Source organism: Macrotis lagotis, chromosome 4, assembly GCF_037893015.1.
Source record: "Macrotis lagotis isolate mMagLag1 chromosome 4, bilby.v1.9.chrom.fasta, whole genome shotgun sequence".
NCBI classification, from domain to species: Eukaryota; Metazoa; Chordata; class Mammalia; order Peramelemorphia; family Peramelidae; genus Macrotis; species Macrotis lagotis.
Genome location: NC_133661.1, coordinates 211,236,189 through 211,254,757, shown reverse-complemented (window position 1 = coordinate 211,254,757; position 18,569 = coordinate 211,236,189). Strand labels below are relative to the sequence as shown.

General features: G+C 34.7%; 1 protein-coding gene across 7 annotated transcripts in view; it reads right to left on the bottom strand.

Annotated features, from left to right (window-relative positions):
- The window catches only part of HECTD1 (HECT domain E3 ubiquitin protein ligase 1), a 113,866-nt gene that overhangs the window by 53,354 nt on the left and 41,943 nt on the right, over positions 1–18,569 (bottom strand). For all 7 annotated transcript variants that reach the window (XM_074235367.1, XM_074235369.1, XM_074235368.1 and 4 more), the window contains 7 exons: positions 16,487–16,601; positions 16,069–16,243; positions 13,292–13,430; positions 12,937–13,107; positions 12,256–12,478; positions 1,081–1,344; positions 913–989 (listed from right to left, as the gene is read on the bottom strand). In XM_074235367.1, the coding sequence (XP_074091468.1) occupies positions 913–989; positions 1,081–1,344; positions 12,256–12,478; positions 12,937–13,107; positions 13,292–13,430; positions 16,069–16,243; positions 16,487–16,601 (1,164 nt within the window). The remainder of the gene's footprint in view (positions 1–912; positions 990–1,080; positions 1,345–12,255; positions 12,479–12,936; positions 13,108–13,291; positions 13,431–16,068; positions 16,244–16,486; positions 16,602–18,569) is intronic.

Sequence of the window (18,569 nt, the reverse complement as noted above, 5' to 3'; positions counted from 1 at the left end):
CTATTCCCTTTAATTTAGAAAAAAAAACTGTTATCTTATTGTCTGATCTTGTTATCTCTTATACTTTATGTTTCTTCCTTAAGGATATGATTTCTCTCTCATCACACTCAACTTGGATCAATGTACAACATGGAAACAATGTAAAGACTGACAAATTGCTTTTGGGGGGGGGATAAGATTGGGGAAAAATTGTAAAACTCAAAATACATCAAATTATAACATCTTTAATTAAAAAAATGCTATGCTATATAAAAATTTATCTCAAAGTATCATCATTTTCACAAAACACACTGCTAATTAATAATGAAGCTGTTAATATGTTTGCATATTCACACATTCACATGGAAACATTTAATTTGGCTAGGATTTTTAAGTCCCTAGAAAAATATGTGTTAAACTATATATCATAAAAAGTTTTTTTTGAAATACAGCCACTTAGGGGCAGCTAGGTGGTGTAGTGGATAAAGCACCAGCCCTGGAGTCAGGAGTACCTGCGTTCAAATCTGGTATCATACACTTAATAATTACCTAGCTGTGTGACCTTGGGCAAGCCACTTCACCCCGCTTGCCTTGCAAAACAAAAAAACCTAAAAAAAAATACAGCCACTTAAAATAAAGAGATAACTATTTGCTATATTGTGGCTATCTATCATCACTACAAGAGATAAAATGAAAATGTCATTTGGGATTAGAACCATGGATACTAAGAAATGAGAAATTTAGCTACAAGTTAGAAAATTATGAAAATAAGTGAATAAGTTTTAAAAAATAAGAAAAATGAAAATAACGAACGTAGAAAGAAAAACAGCAAGAATTAAAATATTTGATTTGTTCAAACCTTCATAACTTACACTTTAAAACTTTATTAGGGGTAATTTTAAGACAAGAGAAAAAATATTACTTGGAAAATACCTTTTGCTTTGTTTTCTCTAACTTAGATTTCAGTTTTCTTCCCCTTTTACCAGTCCAGCCAGTGACAAATTCTGACCCTACAAAAAAATATACAGCATCAATATATAGAACATTCAAAGTATTACATGAATTCTTACCTGTTAAAATTTAAATCCATGTAAGACTTACCCAAAGAGGTTTCAGCTGTAAATGAATGTTTGGTTCCTCTATTAGACTCAAAAACAAAACCAGGTAGATCTTCTTTCAATATTGTAGCCTGTTGTCCATCTGAATTATGAATAGCAATTTCTCCTTCTTTTAAACATGTTAGTGACCAATTGCCTACAGTAAGTTTAGTGGGTCCTGGAACTGACAGTATGGGTTGACTTGAAGTAGATGGCTTTACTTGGCTTCGAGCTCTTTGTAACTTCTCTAAGAACTCACTTCTGCTTTCTGTAAAGGAAAAAAGTAATTGTTTTTAATACTTCCTTCCTTTTAAAACTATGGTTTACTTCAAGATATTTCCATGAAAGCAATATATTTCCTTTTTTAATGTGAACATTTTTATTGCCAAAACTGTCAGAAAAAGAACATCTGTGTAATAAAATTATATAGAATCAATTCGAGAAGAAAATGTCTCTCAGATAAAATGATGGTGTAAGACTGTTAAAAGGATCAGAAAGAGTTCAGCCTTTTAGGTGAATACGTTGAGACGCCTTTTTCGGAGGCAGAGCAATGACTGAATGACAGGACAAATATGCATAAAACTTTTCATTTTTTCAAAAGTTAAAAAAAAGAAATTAAATAACTTTACAAAGTATGGGAGGATTATATAAAAACAGTTGGAATTATACATTTCATATCATTAATTAGTGATGAGTCATTGCTTATAAGGAATTAAAAGCCAATAAAAAAGAATGAAAATGGAGAAGAGGAAAAAACTGAACACAGGAGTCACACACAAAAAGATGCCAGAGACTACAAGAAACACTGCTTGCACGGGATAGAAGGCCCCCATCAGGCTGGGTCTGTGGAAGCCGAAAGCATCCTGAAAGAATCTTGGGGAGAGTTGACTTCTTGGGCTCAGAACTCTAACAGCATCCAGAGAGGGGTGGCTGTGTTGCCCTCTGCTACACTTACTGGTATGAAAGAGACTGGATTTACAACAGCTTTGCAATGAAATGAAGATCATTCTGCTTTTAGGAGTGGCCAAAGTAGAATCCCCTGTTATTTAAAGAGTTGGGAGTGGGGGGGGGGGGGGGGCACAGTGGAGGTAGAACAAAAGAGGCAGGATCAAGGTGATCAAGCTCCCTTAAAATAACCCATTCACAGAGATCCAGAAAATACACTAGACCAAATCCTAATGGGGACATCCAAGAAGAAAATATATGAATCATTTTTCCAGGATAAATAGGTCTAAGAAAACAGCAGACGGAGGTGTTAGGTCTGGCTAAGAGCAAGTCATGAGAAAACTAAAAATAGATTGAGGCTATGAACCAGAGCAGGAAGCAGAGAAGGCAGGAAGAGGTCACAGGGACTCCAACTATTGCAGGATGCTGGAATGGTACCAAACTGGCAACTCTGTCCTTCACTACCAGGGGTGCCAGCTCAAAATTTTAAGTGTGAAAATCTACCTCAGAAATAGGCAAATGCTATAAATCACAGCTTGATTTATTGTTTTATTTATTGTCAGAATGAGGGAGAAAGTGTTAATAATTAATCTTAAGAATGTCATAAGCACATTTCTTTTTCGGAGAGCTAGTTGGTAAATATTTACTAGAACATTCCTACCCACTACATATTTATAGGTCACAGATGCAGGGGGTTATTAAGATGGTACATTTGCTGGCAATAAGAGAAAGGACAGATTAAGGGAGGTACTGATCAGAAGCAAAACAGATTTTTGAGGAGAAAGCAAAAACTAAAGAGAAGGATAAATAGAAGAGAACACACTGGAGAGAAATACAGAATTAGCAATTATTACTGTGAATGGAAATGGTATGAAAACACCCACAAAAGAGAAGTGAATAGTAAATGAAAAAGAAACTATAATCTAATGATGTTATAAACAAGTAAATTTGAAACAGACAGAGACAGAGTTTTTTAAAAAAAACTGGTTGGGGGGGTGGCCTGTGGCAGAATTTGTTATGTTTCAGCTGACATAAAAACAAGGTTAACAACTATGATCTCAGAAAAAGTAATAGCAAAAATTAACTAAAAAGAGATAAACAGGGAAATTATATTTTGCTTTAAGATATCCTGATTATGGGCTGCACCCAGAATAAGAAATACATTCTGAATTCAGTAGACATAGCACTACATGAGGACTCCAGGGCCAAAGTTCTTAGATATAAAAGGTTGCCTTAGAAAGTGAGGGAATGCACATCATCAACACAACAAAGCACAGAAACAAATACAAAACAAATAACAACACAAGAGTATAAAGGTAGGTGCATAATGACTAGTCCGCATCATACAAATGGAACACATTTCACAGACTGAAAATTCCATGTGACTCAGTAGGGTACAGATATCTAACCTACTAGATGAAAAAGGAAAGGAAAGGGATGGGAGAGGGTGAGTAAGTAACAGAAGAGAGGGAAGATAGGGGAGGGAGTAGTCAGACACACACACACACACTTTTGAGGAAGGAAAGGATGAAAGGAGAGAGAGAGAGAGAGAGAGAGAGAGACACCGACCAGAATAAATGGGAATGGGGAGGAATAGAATGGAGGAAAATACAGCAACTGTGGGGAAAAAAATGTTGAAGCAACTTCTCTGATGGACTTATGATAAAGAATGCAATCCATCCCAGAGATAGACCTGAAGGTATCTGAACATAGACTGAAGCAGATTTTTTTTGTCCTCTCACTTCATTTCTCTTGATGTTTCTCTATCATTCGGGGGGGGGGGGGGGTTATGTCCACTTTCACAACAAAATTATTGTAGTAATGTGAAAATAAAATATAAATCATTTTATATGTTTTCTGTCTGTAATACTGCTTAAAAACACCAAAAACATTAACATCAATAAAATTATTTACTAGTGATTAATTTAATAATCTAATATGCAGGGGGCGGCTCGGTGGCATAATGGATAAAGCACTGGCCCTGGAGTCAGGAGTACCTGGTTCAAATCCGGTTTCAGACACTTAATAATTACCTAGCTGTGTGGCCTTGGGCAAGCCACTTAACCCCATTTGCCTTGCAAAAAAAAGAAATCTAATATGCATTTGTCACTTGTGAATTAAAATCCCCAGGCAGTTCACATAAAAACACAATGTGGCCCACGGGTCATATTTTGGACAGTCCTGAATTAATATACCAAACATATACACACATGAATTCCTAAAAGAAAATTCTTAAAGAAACTGTTTAACATCTGAATCTTAAAGAAAAGTAAAACAAAATCAAAAACAAAAACAAATGTAGAAACTCAGAAATATTATACTCATCTTTTATGGACAATAATTCAATAAAGACTATATTCAAAATGGACTCCTGAAACAATGATTAAAAATTAACTGGAGACCAAATAGTTTTAATCTTAGAGGACAGACATGTCAAAAAATAAATAAAAAGAATTTCATTAAAAATAACGACAAAGGCGGGAATAGAGTCAAGATGGCAGAATAGAGGTAGGAATGCCCAGAAGCTCTTCCCCAGTTCACTCCAAATGGTGGTTCTAATCAAATTCTAGAGTAGCAGAACCCACAGAAAGATTGCGTGAAAAAAGACAACCTGGAAGATCCGTGGGAAAAGGGTGTTTTACCAGGGTTGGAAAGGGCCACAGCACAGGCCAAGAAATGAGCTCTAACCTTCTAGGAATAGCCAGTGAAGTGTCTGGGTTCCTGGGGGCACTTGGGTCCATAGCAGCGGGGTTGTTTACCAGATCTCTCAGCTCTGGAATCTCCAGGGACAACTTGGAAGAGCAACAGGAAACCTCTGCCGCACCAGAGGAGTGCAAGCTCAAGTCAGTCAGCCCTTACCACAGCCCTTCCTCACCAAAACGGGTCTGTAGAGCCACACAGTAGCTGCTTCCAGAATGCTCAGTCCACAGACAGGACAGTAAGGGGATCAGGGGAGATCGCAGATGTCTCTGCTCTCCCTGGGACAGGACTCTGTTGCTTTGTAGTATGCTTTGAGTATGGACAAAGCAACAAAGATACAGGTTCCAGTCTGGGCCCCCATATTACAATAGTGGAGAAAGAATCCTCCTCACAGCTCAGGGCAGAAGGGAGCACTTGTGGTCATCTACAGACCAGAGCACAGGCAGGAGAGCAGTCAGAAGCTCTCATAGGACCTTAAAAGAACTGAGGTCTTTGGAGAGGTCCCAAAATCTCTCCAAAGCTTGGAAAAGTGTACTGAAATCAGGTCACAGGCTGGAGAAATGAACATGCAACAGAAGAAAAAGAATCTGACCATAGACAATTACTGTGGTCCATGGAGGATCCAAACAGACACTCAGAAGATGACAAAGTCAAAGCTTCTCTGTATCCAAAGCCTCCAAGAAAAACAGAAACTTGTCTCAGGCTGTGGGAGAGTTCAAAAAAGATTTTGAAAATCAAGTAAGGGAGGTGGAGGAGAAAATGGGAAGAGAAATGAGAGAGATGCAGGAAAACATGAAAATCATGGATATTCAATGAAACAGGAGAAATTCATACATTCCTATCGAAATGACCAGAGCTGAACAGAACATGTGATCTTCAATAGGACTCAGATGCAGGTGAAGCACAGAGAGGGTGGACAGAAGGGCAAATGATAAAGGATTAATAATGATGAATTGCATGTATTCCTGCATGAAAATGATACTGATAACTCATATGAACCTTCTCATTTATAAGAGCAGGTAGAGGGAGCATATATCGATAAGGCACAGGAGGGAGCTGAATATGAAGGTATAATGCATAATGAGAAAGGAATGTACTGGTAGAAAGGGAAAGGAGAAGTGGAATGGGCTAAGATATTTCATGTAAAAGAGGCAAGAAAAAGGCTTTTGTAATGTAGTGGAAGGAGGGAAGGTGAGGGGAGAATGAATGAGCCTTCATTCTCATTGGAAGTGGCTCAGAGAGGAAACAGCATACACACTCAATAAGGAATAGGAATCTATCTTACTCTAGAGGAAAAAGGAGAGGAAAGGAATGGTAGAAAGGGGATGGGGAGGGAAGGCAGGTGATAGAAGAGAAGGAAGATCGTGGGAGAGGGTAGACAATACACTTTTGAGAAGGGACAAGGTGAAAGGAGAGAAAGACTAGAATAAATGGAAGTGGAGAGGAATAAGATGGAGGAAAATACAGCTAGCAGCTAGCAAGAGTATCTATGGGAAAAAAATATTGAAACAACTTCTCTGATGGACTTATGATAAAGAATGCAATCCATCCAGACAGAGCTGGTAACTGAATGCAGAATGAAGTATACATTTTTTTTCTCTCTCATTTCATTTTTCTTTAGGTCTTTCCATCTTTGTGGGAAGAGGAGAAATTATGATTACTTTTACAACAATACTATTGTAGTAATGTGAAAATAAATAAATTGATTTAAATAAAAAAGAAAAAAGAAAGTAATGACTATGCTGAGGCAACATACCAAAATATGGGAGTAACATTCAAAGCAAAATTCAGGAGAAATTTTCTCTCTCCAAATAATTTCACCCAATAAAAAAAAGGGTTAAAGAATGGATCAACAACTGGAAAGGTGACTAAAAACCCAGAAAAACAATAAAGTACCCCTACACATAATTAAACATCAAAATAGAAATACTTAAAATCAAAGAAGAGATTAACAAAATTGAAAGAATAAAAACAATTAAATTAAGAAAGCCAGGAGTAGTTTTTTTGACAAAACCAATAATACATCTAATTCATTAGCTAAGTTATCTTTTAAAAAAGAGAGAAAGAAGAAGAAGGAAACCAAACTACCAGCTTTTAAAAATGAATCCATAAGGAAGAAAAAGAAGAAAGAATTAGGAACTATTTTGCTCATTCATAAGCCAGTAAAACTGGCAATTAAGATGAAATGAATATTTACAGAAATATAAAATGTCCAGATTTAACAGAACAGGAATAGAGGATAAAATAACTCTATCTTAGAAAAAGACACTTAAATCTCCCTGTAAAAAAAAACACCAAGCACAGACAGATTTAGAGGAGAATTCCATCAAATATTAAAAGAACAAAAAATTCCAATAACAAAAAATCATAAAAGAAAGGGTTTTGCCAAATTCTTCCTATTATAAAAATGTCTTAATACCTAAAATGGAGGTGGCTAGGTGGCGCAGTGGATAAAGCACCAGCCTTGGAGTCAGGAGTACCTGGGTTCAAATCCAGTCTCAGACACTTAATAATTACCTAGCTGTGTGGCCTTGGGCAAGCCACTTATAACCCCACTTGCCTTGCAAAAACCTAAAAAAAATAAAATAAAATAAAATACCTAAAATGAGGATCAAAACAGAAAAAGAAAACTATAGACCAATATCACTTGTCAATATTGATAAATAAAATATTAGCAAGGGAACTGCAGGAAGATATCACAAAAAACTATACACTATGATTAGTATAGATTATACAAGGAATGAAGGACTGATTCATTATTAGGAAAACTATATAACTGATAAATAACAGTGTAATAATATATATAATTGAATAATATTAACAAGAAAAATAAAAATCTATGATAAAATACAATATTCTTATTAAAAAAAAAGAAAACTCTAGAGAACATGATGGAATTTTCCTTAATATAATAAGCAGTATTTCACTAAATCCTACCTATAACAGAGGTAAATTAAAGAAAAGCTTTTCCAATAAGATACTGGGTCAAGCCATAACATTTTTCTATTAATAGTTAATACCATTGGGGGTAGCTAGGTGGCACAATGGATAGAGCACTAGCCCTGGAATCAGGAGTACCTGAGTTCAAATCCGGCCTCAGACACTTAATAATTACCTAGCTATGTGACCTTGGACAATCCACTTAACCCCATTTGCCTTGCAAAAAAAAAAAACTTATTAAGATTATCACTTTCTGTAAAAACTATGATTTATACAGAGCACTCTAGAGTCAATTAAAAAACCAATTCAAAGAACCAACAAAGTTGCACGATATAAAATAAGCTCATACAATACATCAGAATTTCTTTATTTTGTACCAGAAAAAAAAAAAACCCAAACAAAAAAAAAAACCAACAACCAAGCAGGAAGAAAGAGAAAATCCATTTAAAATGACTACAGATAGGGGCAGCTAGGTGGCGTAGTTGATAAAGCACCAGCCTTGGAGTCAGGAATACCTGGGTTCAAATCTGGTCTCTGACACTTAATAATTACCTAGCTGTGTGGCCTTGGGCAAGCCACTTAACCCCATTTGCCTTGCAAAAATCCTAAAAAATAAAAAATAAAATAAAATAAAATGACTACAGATAGTAGAAAATATTTGGAGTATCCCTTCCAAGAAATGCACAGGAATCACATGAACACAATTACAAAGAACTTTTTTACAGAAAGACGTATAACAAGAGAAATAATAATTGCTTGTGGGTAGGTCAGATCATACTAAAAAATGACATGACTAAATTAATTTATTTATTCAGTACCACACCAAATTATCAATGTCCTTAAAAAATTAGCAAAAGTTCATCTTGCAAAAGAAAACACGAAGAAAGGATATCAAGGGAATCCATGAAATAAGGTGGCAAGGAAAGGAGTCTGGCAGTTCCAGATCTCAAACTATACTCAAGCTCTAAAGAAGTCAGTAATTATTAAAACAATTGGGAACTAGACAAGAAATCAACAGTGGATCACAGTGATCAGTGGAACATAGGTGCACAGCATACTGAAGCAAAGAAACACAGAGGTCTGGTATAAGATAAATCTAAAGATCTCAACTAATGGCAAGAATTCATTATACAACACAAAACAGGAAAACTACAAATAAGTCTGGCAGAAATAAAGTAAAGACAAAAATAAGACATCATGTATGAAAAAAGTTCCAAATAGGGAAATGATTTAGAAATAAAGTATGACACTAAAAAAGTCACCAAAAAAAATAGAATCAAGGAAGAAAATACCTGTAAGATCTATGGATAAGGGAAGAGTTTACAATCAAGAAAGATAAAGACAGGATCACAATGTAAAAAGGATAATTTTGGGGGAGGGGTTTGGCAAGGCAATGGGGTTAGTTGACTTGCCCAAGTTCACAAAGCTAGGTATTAATTAAGTGTCTGAGATCAAATTTGAACTCAAGCTATCCTGACTCCAGGGCTGGTGCTCTATACACTACACCACCCAGCTGCCCCCAAAAAGGAGAATTCTTTACAGGAGAGAGAGAGAGAGAGAGAGAGAGAGAGAGAGAGAGAGAGAGAGAGAGAGAGAGAGAGAGAGAAAGAGAAAGAGAGAAAAAAATTCTTTTTGTTATATAAAAACAAAAATAAGAAAGGTAAAATTTTAAGAGAAGCAGGTAAATTGGAAAAAAATTTGGATCCAAACGACTTGTGACGGAAAAATACCATCCACATTCAGAAAAAGAACTATGGAGTCTGAATGCAAAGCAAACTATAAGAGTTTCACTTCTTAAAATTTATTTTTGTCTTTTCTTGCTCATGTCCAATATCGAAATACATTTAACATGACTGTATATGTATAACTATTTCAGATCACCTGCTGTCCTGGGGGAGGAATAGGGAAAGAAGGGAGAAAAACATGAAACTCCAAATCTTACAAAAAATGAATGCTGAAAATTATCTTTACATGTAATTGGAAAAAAATAAAATTTTAAATATTTGCAGTAAGCTTCTGTGATAAAGATCTCAATACTAAAATAGATATGTATAACTATACATATACATGTGTATATGTACACATATATTTACATGAGACTGAATCAAATTTATAATATGGGTCAACCTCCAGGTGATAATTAAAGGATATGAAAACACAGTTTTCAAAGAAAGAACTTCAAGCTATTAATAGCCAGAAGAAAAGTTTAAAATTCACTAATAATTAGAGAAATGGAAATTAAAAGAACATCAAGACACCACCCCACACAGAACAGATTGGCAAAACTAACAAAAAAAAAAAAAAGAAAAATGTAAAATGCTGAAAGTACTACAGGAAAATAAATACTCTTGGTAGAACTGAGCTGTTCCAGTCATCTTGGAAAGCATTTTGGAATTAAACCCAAAAGTGATAGACCTTTGACCCAGCAATTTTGCTAAAAGATCAAGGAAAAAGGAAAAAAGAACTGTATATACAAAAATAGCAGCTCTTTTACAGTTTATGGTATATGAATGTGATGGAGAACATAACACATTCTCAGCATTTAATGAGGAGTGAATGTCTACTAAAAGAGTTGCTCATCACTTGATCAGTCCAAGAGTAGTAGGAAAAGGTAGCAAAAAAGCCCAAAAAGAAAGCTGTAAGGATCACAAGAGGAAAAAATGTTGAGGGCCAGCTTCCGTAGGAGTGAGGACACAGATGTCCCTGGAACTAAAGTAACCAAGGATAAGCATGTATTCTTGCTCATTAACGGATTGGTTGGCTCACCAATGAACCCTGACCTACACATCTGCAGAACTAGAGGTGTGTTGGGAAGCTTTCTGATAAGGAAGTCTATAGACTTCGAAAGTCAAATAAATAAAGCTATGCAGCTGGGTTATGTCTGACTTGTCATATCTGAGAGAAGTTTTGTTATAAAAGTTGGAATATTCAACAATAAAGTTAAGAGGGATTGTTTTCATGACCTTAAGTGCTGGTGCTTTCTTGACATCTAAGTGTTCGTGGGACATCTCCTTCAAACCTGGCTCTCAAGTAAATGCCCAGACACAAACCTGAGTTGTCAAGGGGAATAAACAAATAAAATGGATATACTGCAAAGAGTTATATAAAGAGGCCCAGGATATTAAAGTCTAACATCCAGAGCCATGAGCAGCTCCAGATATAAGGATTTTCCTCCTCATCTGCCTTTTTTGCTTTTCAAATCTTCTACCTACCCACTCCCTATCCCAACCACCACAAACACTGTGTTCTGTGATTGCTGAGTCCACCCAAGTTTATGGGTGGATTATTATAACTTGATTATTCCTGCTTTTGCCTTCTACTAAATGTTACATTAATTGCTAGTCTTTGTCTTCTATGTAGTTTTGATTATTCCTGTTTACCACTAAAACACTGAGAGAAGGGCCTAAAGAACTATAAACTGTTCATATCCTTTGATTCAGCAATACACTACTAAGTCAATATCCCAAAGAGAGCCAACAAAAAGGGAAAAGAACCTATTTTTTCAAAAAGATTTATAGCAAATCCTTGTGGTGGCAAAACTGGAAAGTTGGGGAATGTCCATCAACTGGTGATTGGCTGAACAATATATGTAATATATGATTGAGATGGAATACTACTGTACTATAAGAAATGACAAGCAAGCTAATTTCAGGAAAAACCTGCAAAAACTTACCTGAACTGATGCAAAATGAAGTGAGCAGAAATAGGAGAACACTATAAACAGTAAAAGCAAAATTGTACATATGTATCCTCAGCAATACAATGAGCCAAGACAATTCCAAAGAACTCACAGTAAATAATGCTATCTACATCCAAAGAAAGAACTAATGAAGTCTAAATGTAGATCAAAGGATAGTATTTTTTCCTTTTTTTTCCATGGTCCCCCCCCCTTTGGTCAGTGTCTTTTTTTGCAATACGATTATGGAAATATGTTTTGCACAATTACATAGCTATAACCTATATCAGACTGTTTACCATTCAAGGAGGGGGTAGTTCAGGGAAGGAGGAAGAAAATTTAGAGCTCAAATATTTTTTGAATGAATGATTAAAAAGTATTTTTACATGTAATTGGAAAAAAATTATTAAAAAAAATTCTAGAGAAAGTTTGAGTGAGAATACCATAGTAATGCCTGTGGCAGGATCCTTGATTGTGGATTACGATTAAGGTGTGGATGCATTAGGATTGAGTGAATTAGACTTGAGGGGACTATGAGTGCCACACAAGATGCCATGCCTGCAGTACATGGGGTAGGTCCACGACACAACTAGGCTACAAAAAGAGTAAGGCAGACTACAAATAAGAGTACTACTCTCCTGGGACTCGTAGAGGTCTAGATATCAAACAGCTGGGTACCAACAAGGCTAAGTAAAATGAATTGTGAAAATCTACAACCAAGTAAAAAGAAATCAGTGTAAAAGGATGACAGATAAGTTGTAGAGTCAAAGGACCTGGGTTTGAATGCCAGCTCTGCTTAATAAGATGGAACTTGAACATTTAAGGCATCAAATTTTTTTTCAATCACTTTTATACATAAACTACCATTAATAACAAATTTAAAAGAAACAGACCATAAGATCATAATAATTTTATTACCTGAACTATCTGATCCACCTTCAGGACTGCCACTGGAATACATTGTGGCAAGTTTCCCATCCAAGATAAATCTGAACCACCCATTGCTGCCATTAGATAATTCCAAAGCTGCTGCATCACTCCAGATATATAAGCAGTCCCTTCCTCTAATAATTGACCAGTCTCTCCAATGATATGGTTTACCCTGCTGCAATTCTTTAGCATCTTCCTGTGGTTCATCTTCCTATACAAATAAAATAATAAAATGAAACAAGGAAAATAATCTGAATCATAACAGTTTAGGGAAAAAAAATCTACAAAATCTGACCAACAGTCGATAAATTTAGGACCTCTAAGTATCATTCAAATACAGAGGTAAACCCATGTATTCATATATTGGGAATAATTTCCCATTAATTTGACAATTATTTAGAACAAACCAAAACAATTAAATTAGGACTATATAAGATCAATGACTCTGAAAAGGTTCAACGATATAATCAAAATAAGCACTGGACAAGGTGACAGAAAACACAAGTTCTAATCTCATTTCCTCCATTCAACAGCTGTGAGTCCAAATACATGTTACTTAATCTCTCAAGTTTTATGATCATTTATTAAGAACATCCTTATACAATAATGAACAAACGTGTTCCTCCTCCCGAAAATATCTTTTAAAATTTTGCTTCTAATACCACTTACTTTCTCAGGTTTTGATTCCTCTTCATTTTCATCATCAGAAGAAGGTCCTGCCAAGGTTGATACTTTACTAATTACTCCAAGTCTGGCAAGCTGATCCAAAAACAAATCACCACCTTTATCTACCAAATCCCTTATGATCTGCAAAGCTAACAAATGGCCATCATCATCATCCTACAAAAAAATTAAGGAGAAAGTGATTAAAACAAGTTCACTAGTCGATTAACTAAATTTGCTATATGCCACAAAAAACCTAATAATTTCAATCAGAATTTAATTTACCTTAAATTTACACAATTTCTATGATAAATGTAGGTAAGCAAAAAAAAAAGTAAAAAAAGCTTTTTAAATAATTTACCTCTTGATCAAGAACAGTAGCAGTTATCTCCACTAGTATTGTAGGCAAATTGTGACCAGCATCAGAATCACAAACTTCTTTAAGGAGTGCTTCAGAACAAAAATGAATCATTTTTCTAATGAGAGCAAGACTTGCTTTCCTTTAAAATAAAAACAAATTATTCTCATAAAACTAAAAAAAATCATTCAAAAATAACTACATAGCAACAAATACTAAGATTTCTCAAATTAGCACTCCCGAAGAGTACTATGAAGTCACAAAACAAAAGATGTCAATAATATATTCTTGGTTATCTTATTATAGTTTGTTATTATCAACAATGACTAATTTTAAAACTTTCTGAAATATTCCTCTAAGTACTATCATTTAACTATCAAAAATGTAAAATGTCATAAGATACAAGACTTTAATAAGAAATGCTACTACTTAAATGATTTTGTTAATATAAAAGTGTTTAAGCCAAGCATGAAGTGCTATCAAAAATATTCATATTCAACTATCTTTAAATCTATCTAATGTAAATTAAAGACAACTTTCAGTTGAAGACAGAGATATTAATTTGAATTTACTTAAAATTTCCTATTGATAGAACTCTTTTATTTAGATTTTTTTTTTGCAAGGCAATGGGGTTAAGTGGCTTGCCCAAAGCCACACAGCTAGGTAATTAAGTGTCTGAGGCCGGATTTGAACCCAGGTCCTCCTGACTCCAGGGCCGGTGCTCTATCCACTGTGCCACCTAGCTGGCCCTGAACTCTTTTATTTAATATTTGTCTTATAGGCTGGGAAAAGGCATGAGATTTATATATTGTGAAATAAACTTAAAAGATGTCATAAAAGGATATCTACAGGCAATTTATCAAAAGAAAATGTTATCATTATAAAATCCATATTAAAGAATGCTCCAAATATCTAATAAAAAATATGAAAATTAAAACTTTGAGTTTCATATCTAATCTGTCAAACACAGAAAAGATTGCAAAAGGTGAAAATAACTGATAAAAACCAGAGAGGTTGTGAAATAAAGGCATGTTAGTACATTGTGAGTAGAGATCTGAATTGGTCCTATTGCTCCAGAAGTGGATTAGAATTATACTGAAAAGTCCTCTCCGTACTAGACACATATCTCCATTCCAAAAGAGTTTAAAAATAGAGAGGAGAAAGGGAATTTATTAAAAGCAAATTATTTATGAGAGGATTTTTTTAAATCAAAGAAATGAGGAGCGGCTAGGTGGCGTAGTGGATAGAGCACCGGCCCTGGATCAGGAGTACCTGGGTTCAAATCCGGTCTCAGAAACTTAATAATTACCTAGCTGTGTGGCCTTGGCCAAGCCACTTAACCCCGTTTGCCTTGGGGAAAAAAAAGCAAAGAACTGGAAAAAAAAGTTGATACCCTTTGATTTTGGGAGTAGTTGAAAAAAATTATGGTTCATGAACATAATAGAATATTTGTATACATACTATAAAATGGACAAAGTTGAAGTCTGAAACACTGGGGAAGACTTGCATGAACTAATATAATGTAAAACAATCCCTCTAAGTCAATTTACACAATAGCCACAATAGTAAAAAAGGAAAACAACATATGAGGTTTAAGAACATTATCAATAATAACTACAAAAGATCGATGTTGAAGCCCATCTCACAACTCACCATAGAGTGATTGTGAACTAGAGGTACAAATAAGGCATTTTCAGACATGATCAATGTGTTCATCTATTCTGCTTGACAAAAAGTTTTTATTGTTTTTTGGTTTACCAAGGAGAAAGTGGGGTGGGGGGGGACAGTTCAACAAGTTCTGAATTTTTTTTCAGGTTTTTTTTGCAAGGCAGTGGGGGGTTAAGTGGTTTGCCCAAAGCCATACAGCTAGTTAATAATTAAGTGTCTGAGGTCACATTTGAACCCAGGTCCTCCTGACTCCAGGGCCGGTGCTCTATCCACTGCGCCACCTAGCTGCCCCAAGTTATAAATTTTTTTAAAAAATAAAAACATTATCAAAGTGAAAAAATATTTTGTGGAGAATATAATAAGCTAATAGAAAATAAAATCTACAAAGTATTTCATTTCATTAAAAACGGCAAAAAAAAAAGTACATAAGCATTCAGTAAGCAATTGCAGAACAATTAAATTTTTAAAGAGGGAAATAGAAGAACAATTTATTGGATAACTATGTCCAAGAAGACTGCTAAACAGTATTAAACACACAATAACAGTTAGTACAGATTTTGTATTTCCTTTCTAAAAGCTTCATAGGTTGAAATGCTACAAAGGAAGCTATATATGTAATAATCTAACTGGAAAAACCTGCCATTTTGGGGTTAATTTCATTCCTTTTTTTATTTTATTTTTATTTAAGGCAATGGGATTTTAAGTGACATGCCCAAGGTCACACAGCTAGGCAACCATTTCTGAGGCCACATTTGAACTCAGGTCCTCCTGACTCCAGGGCCAGTCAGTACTCTATCCACTGCACCACCTAGATGACCCTTGGGGTTAATTTCAAAAGAAAACAATGAAATGCATATAAAGGATTTTGAGAAATATGTCTAAAAATCTGGGGCAAATGTGTATTTTTTATAATCAAGCTACCTTGTAAGTAATGGAATATAATTAAGTACCTAGAAAATAAACTCTCTTAAATTATCTTCTACCTTATAATGTTTGTTCCAAAATTATAATAGCTTTATTTGATTTTCTTATAAAGTCACAAAAATAGAAATATATAAGCCCAAACTTAACATTAACATGACAGAATGATGATGAGCATGTGAATCATTTACCTGATTGAAGGTAACATAGTTTGTTGAAACGTTTGTGCAAAGACTGGCAATAATCTTTTCAAGTATATTGGTGCCATTTCTGGATCTCCTTTGGGTTCATTACATTCTTCTTCATCTTTATTTGCATCTTTCTTCTTTTTCTCATCTCCTTTATTGACCGGACACATCCAGTCACCTTTAAATCAGAAGGCATAGTCAATAAAATACACTTCTGGAATTTTTTCTAACAAACAAAGCTTAAGAGCTCAAGAAAATTTATTTATTTATTATCACTCACTTTTAAAAGTTTATGCTGTCACTGAAATTCTGATTCAGTTGTTTTCACTTATTAGACTATTAGACTTATTAGACTATTCACAGCCAAATTAACTGGAAAGTTTAAGAAACATAACTGAAAATAAGAAATGTGATAACTCACCTGGAGACTGAAGAATAGCTACTACTTCACTATGACCTCGTTCTCGAGCTTTATCTAAAGGAGTTTTCCCATCTTCATCCCTTAAATCAGGGTTTGCGCCATGTCTTAATAGGGTCTAGTATAAAAAAAAATTAATGAGTAATAATTTTAAGTTCTATATTCCTAGAAATTTACAGAATCATAATTAAAAAAACTGAAAGATTATGTGACCCAATCTCCAGGCCCTGAGTTTATCTGATCTGCATTAAAATTTCAAAGAGTAAGCATTAGTGCCAGGTCTCAAACTATATTTTCTACTTGGTAACAGTTTGTTTTTTAAAAAAGGAAAACAGGGGCAGCTAGGTGGTGCAGTGGATAGAGCACTAGCCCTGGAGTCAGGAATAGCCTAGTGTAAATCCAGCCTCAGACACTTAATAATTACCTAGCTGTGCGGCCTTGGTTAAGTCACTTAACCCCATTGTCTTGCAAAAAAAAAAAAAAAAAACACTAAAAAAAAATTAAAAAAAGGAAAACAAAAAACAAAGAACCAAGGATCCAAATTTAAATCACTCTTTCAAGTTCTTTTTCTCCAGCAATTATATCACCATTTTCCAAATTACCTGGGACAAAAACTTTAATTCTATTATTCCTTACATGAAGTCATATCAGAACCTCCTTCAATGTCTTTCATATCAGTTCATTTGCACTGTCAACCTCATTACCATATTAGAGGTCTTAATTATCTGTGCTTGGATTAATCTAACATGTCCAACCTATTCTCCTGCCTCCAGGCCTCATCTTCTTTTAATCTAGTGATTCTCAAAGTATAATTCTTAGATCCCTGGTGGTGCCTGAGATTTATTCAGGGAATCTACAAGGTTAAAACTAATTTTATAATAATATTAACATATTGCACACTTATTAAAATATAGCTTTTGTGGGGGGAGAGGTCTGCAAGACAGTGGGGTTAAATGATTGCCCCTGGTCACACAGCTGGATCTGAACTCAGGTCTTCCTGCCCAGGCTCCCTGCAGCTGTCCATAAAATACAGCTTTTTTTTGTCCGATCACATAACTGTATAAGATCAAGCTTTCTTCATATATTTCAACTAAAAAACAACAATGCAGAAATAGATATAAAAATCCAGCTGTCTTCTATTGTCGTACATTAAAAAGAGCTGCAAAAAAATCTCACTTTTCTCACAAGTTATTATGTGATAATAAATAAATATTTTAGAAATTAACATTAAAAAAACTCTTTAGAGTCCTCAATAATTTTTAAGAGTGAAAAAAGTTCCTGAGACTAAAAAGTATAAGAACTACTTCATTAAACAGTCCTGTACTGTTACCAGGTTATATTTCCTAAAGCATAATTTTGATAATTCCACAATTCTGTTCAACAGTTTACTATCAAGTTCTCATTCTTTACCTGATTCCTTACAATTCTGTAATAATAATTATACACTCCAATTAATAATCTACTCTCATGGAAAGCTTATCGCTTTCATTTCTTTGCTTCCACATTGTTCTGTTTAACTAAAATATCATCTTCCTATCCTTTTGCCTGTTCAAAATCTACCCATACTGCAATGTTCCACCAGTCTTCTATGTAAACTTCAAAGACTATTCCATTCCTTACTAAGTTCTTTTTTTCTTCTATAGACTTACATACACTTTTTTTTTTAAGATTTTTCAAGGCACTGGGGTTAAGTGGCTTGCCCAAGGCCACATAGCTAGGTAATTATTAAGTGTCTGAGGCCCAATTTGAACTCAGGTACTCCCGACTCCAAGGCCGGTGCTCTATCCACTGAGCCATCTAGCCACCCTGACTCATATACACTTTCAAGAATAGGTTGCTTCATCTGAGAATCACTGAATTTTAAGTACTATAAAGAACAATCTTTTTTCCCTTTACAAATTAAGAAGTAGTGATTGAGATAAGGTGCAACTTACCTAACATTATCTACCAATGATAGAATTAATTAGAATCCAGACTCTTTCATTTTAATCTAGATTACTTTTTACTGTCCAAACCCCCAAAAAACAAAGGATGGCTCTATCCAAAATTTAGAGAGGCAGAACCCACAAAGACTGAGCAATACATT